The 5,303-nt window shown below is 38.8% G+C and overlaps 1 protein-coding gene across 1 annotated transcript in view; it reads right to left on the reverse strand.

The window, feature by feature from the left end:
• Window positions 1-332: 332 nt before the first annotated feature.
• The window catches only part of PNLIPRP3 (pancreatic lipase-related protein 3), a 32,345-nt gene continuing 27,374 nt past the window's right edge, over window positions 333-5,303 (reverse strand). The window contains exons 10-12 of the mRNA XM_008583315.1: window positions 3,761-3,872; window positions 1,492-1,659; window positions 333-1,195 (exon numbers count right to left, since the gene is read on the reverse strand). Coding sequence (XP_008581537.1) covers window positions 1,132-1,195; window positions 1,492-1,659; window positions 3,761-3,872 — 344 coding nt within the window. The 3' untranslated portion in view covers window positions 333-1,131. The remainder of the gene's footprint in view (window positions 1,196-1,491; window positions 1,660-3,760; window positions 3,873-5,303) is intronic.

Genomic DNA, 5,303 nt, shown 5'->3' on the forward strand with positions numbered 1-5,303 from the left:
CAGTCTCCCATCCCCCACTTGCGCAATGGGAGAGAGTCGCCCCACCTGGTACTCGGTTTCCTGCCACAACTAAAATTGATTTATGTACATCTACAGGTCTCTTCTTAAAGTTGAATTGGCAGCAAGGTATCAAGGAGGATCAAGAAACCCTCTGCAGAGTATCTGTCATCATCTCTTTTCAACAATATTTATAGCATAGTACTAAGGCTAACACTGAGCCTAGTGATAGAAAACAGAGCACATAAAAACATACATCTTTCCCTTTTACTGGATAAGGACAACTGAATTAGAAGAAATTGAAGCAAAATAAAAGAAAAGACACCATCGACTTATTTAAATATGACAATATTGTTATTGCAAACACAAAGGGTTATTCAAGTCCTTTACAAATGAAATGCTGCCTTTAGGCTGAACACAAATTTGCAATGGAGCCTCCAAGACCCAAGGAGATGAGTAGTTCTCCTGTGGCAGGGGACTTCTGTAGAAAGGAGGCTGTGTCCTGAGCTGATGATCCTCAGGGCCCATTGCTAATTGATGTACACAAAATAGATAAGCTCCAAAATCTCTCTTACCTCACACACACCCTGAAGACCAAGAAACACCTTGGAAATATTAGTGCATTCTCATTAATTTCCATTTTTAATAGGTGGACACATCAACCCACAAAGTTATAACTTACTATATATCATGAACTATAGTCATAATTTGTCTCACTAAGATTTAACAACATAATAAATATTCTTTAATCCATTTTAGGACAATGACTATTCCACCTGGAAATACTCAAAATGTACTAAAAAACAGACTCTCCCTTTTGCCCAGTGAGTTTACACAATCGTACTTTAGCATCACCTCCTCCTATACAGGGAAATTCCAATGCAGCTATATTTTGTCACTGATATACAGACTCCGACAGATCACAGAACTATATTCAGTCCCATGTCTCAGTCTGTTTTTAAGACACATATGAAAGTTTATTAATGAGAACAGCATTCTATGCAAGAAATAAACAAACCTGTACTTTTCTGTCTCATTTACAAGAGCCAAGTTTGGTCTGCATGCCGGGTAGAAGGAGACTCCTTTGTTTTTAATTGCTCCTGCTAAATAAATCCATCAAGGCAATATCTGGAATTAGCATGGTTTCAGGATCTGGGCAATATTAGGTCCCATAATGTCCTGGCTACAGAAGGTAGATCTGAAAATTTTAAAGGAAAAAAACAAAAAAAGGATTTTAATATGCTTTGGCAGGGGTGGGGGGTGGGTGAGAGGAGACTTTGTCAGATATTCTGATTTAAGAAGCCGGTATTATTTTCAAAATACTTTTGCAAATATAATATTGATTTCTTAAACAATTTAATTTTCCTTAATTGCAAAACTTCAAGGTGTGCAAAGTTCTATACTAGCTGCAAATTTCAATTTATATATGGATTTAAATACCATTCATAAAGTTTAAGATATGTTTGGAAATAAAAAGGAAAAAGTAATACTTACTTATATGCATATTTTCCAGATATATCTATCACCATTTCTGCTCCCAACTTATTCTGAGAATGTCCAAACGAATCTTTCTTCCAAATGAACTCAATACTTGTAATGTTTCCAACATTAACATCTGCATCAATTAATTTTGTATAAGTCATGCCTGGCGTAAGTTTTCCACTGTAAACAGAAGAATAGGACTCATAAGCTTGCACTGGGTATTCACGATGCTGAATAAAAGAAAACACATCTCTGCATGTACCATGGAAAAGAAAGTTGCATTTGATGGCATTTGCTTGTGGGAGACTTATTCTTTCAATTTGCATTGATCAGCATTTCAGAATATAATGGTTCTGAAGTTGAAAGAAGGGCCAGGTGAATGTTTGGCCACCTGAGTTTTAGGGGATGCCTAGAGAGGCATTATCATGATGGGTTCTCCACAGCGAAAGATCTAGCCTTTCACTGGTATCAGAAACCAGATTATACTGACACAGGGGAATGAAGAAGATGCCAGTGATGGACTAAATTCATACAAGACTGATCCATAAACCAGAAGCCTGTTTATCAATTCACAATGTGCAAATGCTTCCTTTTTATTAACCAGAATGCTCTCCTACCCTTTCCCTGGTACCTCCTTTATCCACACAAAGGGAATCGTGTAACCAAGCCAGTGATCAGAAGATGTTTTGGTGAGCATGACAATATAGCAGAGACAGCTGGATTATTTTGAAGCTTGAGGCATATCCATCCAAGCCAAAATGAAACAGAAGAAATGCTCCTTCTCCACAATACAAAAGTCTTCTCGTGGCCCAGATTGCTTGTGGCACACAAACCAAAATCTCTTCCCTCCATGAGGGTATCTGACTCCTACTGCCTGTGTCCATTGATAATCGTGCTCCTTTTGATGATACAGTTCCTTTCTTGGTTGTGTCAATACATACATTAAGCTACAGTTAGTAACTGATTAAGCTACGAACCAATATAAACTGGTCCCCTTGTTGCTCCCTACTATGTCACCTTGCCTTATTTTCTTCATAATTTATCACTGTTCCTTTGTTAATTTATTCTTTGTCTCCTCTAACTGGAATATAAGCTCCCTGAGAGTAGGACCTGTGTCTGTACCTCAAGCAATTAGAACAGTTCCTGGCACAGTGTAGACACAAACGTTTGCTGAATGAATGAATGAATGAATGAATGAATGTTGCTGTTCCTAGAGTCTGTCTTACTCCAGCACAGGTAGACTTAATTGATTTAATAAACAGAAGAAAAATTTTCTTCCAAGTTATGAAGGGTAATCGTCCTGTCATTCCAGGAGCTGCCTTCACTCAGCAACCATACAATGCAGCCCTTCAAAGGGTGGGATCTGTTCAATGCTGGGTAGTATAAACGGTGGAACCTGGCTGAACTAGAGAAGAACGGAGCTAAATGGTAGGTGACGTGGCTAGAAACATGGGCTGGAGCCTGTGCATCCACCGGTATCCAGACAGGCACTGACTGAACAGGCAGTGGCACTAAGGTCAGGTGACGTGCAGAAACTGCCAGAGGGTTTAACCAATGCATCCCACATCTGAGAAAACAACCACAAAATCCCTGCTGTTCATGCCTGTGCCCAGTATTTGAAGATGATAGAAATCATAGAGATAAAACATCTAATCCACTCATCTGTTTGCAAAAAGGTAGTATCTCATCAGTGTATATAATGTTAATTTTGAAATGAATTACATAATTAAACAATGGAAGAGAAATATGTAATACGAAAATGCTAAGGCTGATCAATTAAAATATTAATAAAAACTCAAGATAAAAGGGAACTTTAGCAAAAGATACACAGTGAACATCTACACTGAATTATTCCTACCTTTGACTGTTTCAGCACATGTCCTGTGTCTGTGGATATGACAGCCTATCAGAAATTTAGCAATTGATATAAATGTCTTACTTCATAAGTAAATTGCTACTTATGCAAATAAAAATACATGCTCAGATTTGTATAATATTAAAGGGACTGGATTAAAAATACACCTTGGGTACTCTACTGTCAATTTTTTTCCACTTGCTATATTATCTAGATCTGTATTTTAAAGCTGTCATTCCCTAATATTTTCTGTTTCTAGCTGGAGCTTTAATAGATATTATGACTTCTACTTTATATCTGGAAAACATGAAATGAAAAGTCAAAGATAACATGGTAGCCTGTGGTGTTATAGGAAAACACAAGACTGAACAGCTCCACAAGCCGGTCTAACTGACCTGGCAGCGGCCGGTTCCTCTCTCTTCCTACCTGGCAACTGCAAACTGCCCTGTTTTCCCAGTTGTCCCAGCTACACGGAGATATATGCTCCCTTGAGTGATATTGGTTCCAGAGAGTTTAACAGACAACTTGTGCCTCCAACCTAGAAGAAAAGGAAACAAGAAAAGAAGAGAAAGGATTAAAAACACAGGAGAAGCACGACATCCTGGGTACTTTAATGTAAGTGCAACTTCTAGGGTTGTATATGAACAGTGCTGTACATATTCATGAAAAAAATACAATTTTATAGTTTCAGTGAATTTGGTGAAAAGTCACATATAGAAATAAACATAAAGGTTCACATTTTAATTTTCCAGAAGTAAATATTTTAATAATATTTTTAAAAGAAAATTCTTTCATTTTCCAGGTCTTTTTATGACTTGAAATTGTGTGTCTTCTTTTGTTGAATTTTTTTCTTTGTATTTTGTGACACACATGCTTTCTGTGGCCAGGTTTTTATTTGTTATAGTTGGACAACTAATCCAGAAAAAGTCTAGAAGACCTGTGGGGCAAGAAGGTGTATGCTTTTGCAATCACAGTTGTCTCTTCCTCTCCTGCAGGGATCTGTGCTAGGAATGCTCGGTCCATATAGATACAGGTTGATACAATGTCTGCCCATAGGATAATTCCTTTGTAAATGGTCAAGTGTAACTTTAAAAAAATGTGTAGCTGAGCAGATCTTTCATCCTGAATTCTGAAATTACCGTATGCTTAATAACGAATTGAAAAAATGCAATTCTTCATACCATTCTTTGAAAAAAATTTGAAAGGGGACAAAATCTGCCACAGTGTATTTTTAAATCATGAGTTAATCACTGCCAAGTAGTTCTCTTTCCCTCCTGATTCCACTGTCACCTCTCCACTGAGGCCACCCTTGCTAAGCCCCTCTGGGCCACTGGCTCATCTGACCTCGGGGCACCTTTGGTGTATTGAATGCATCTTCCCTTCCTCATCGTTTTTCTTTCCTTGGCCCTTTCAACTACAGCCCACAACAATTTTCCTTTCTCTCTGCACATCCATCGGTCTCCTTTGCAGGGGTCTCTTTCTCTGCTCCCTATGCTTGCCATCTGACACTCTCTCCTTGGGTAATTATATCATCTACTCTGAGCTCTGATTAGAGACTGAGTGACTCCCAAATCTCTACCTGCAGACCGCGTCCATTTCCAGAGGCTGAGGCCCATATCTCTAACTGCCCAAGCCCTGAAGGCACCTCAAACCTAACATGTTAGAAGCTGGACATCCTCTTACTCCAAACTAGCCCCTATTGTGGTGCTACCCGGTTCAGCGAACAGCACATCATCCACAGCCAGAATCGTCCTTGACTCCTTGCTTTTCCGCATCCTTCCAAAACACTCAGCACATTCTATTTTGCTTCTGTCTTCTCACCACCTCTGCAGTCTCTCCACTTCTCTCTACTTTTCTGCCTGGACTGTTGCAACAATTGTCTAACAGGGACCCTGTCTCCATCTTGCCCCCCTCTAATCTGTGCAGCAACCAGAATGATTTTTCTAAAAAAAAAAAAAAAAAAAAAAAC

Source organism: Galeopterus variegatus, unplaced genomic scaffold, assembly GCF_000696425.1.
Source record: "Galeopterus variegatus unplaced genomic scaffold, G_variegatus-3.0.2 Scaffold2885, whole genome shotgun sequence".
Taxonomy (NCBI): domain Eukaryota; kingdom Metazoa; phylum Chordata; class Mammalia; order Dermoptera; family Cynocephalidae; genus Galeopterus; species Galeopterus variegatus.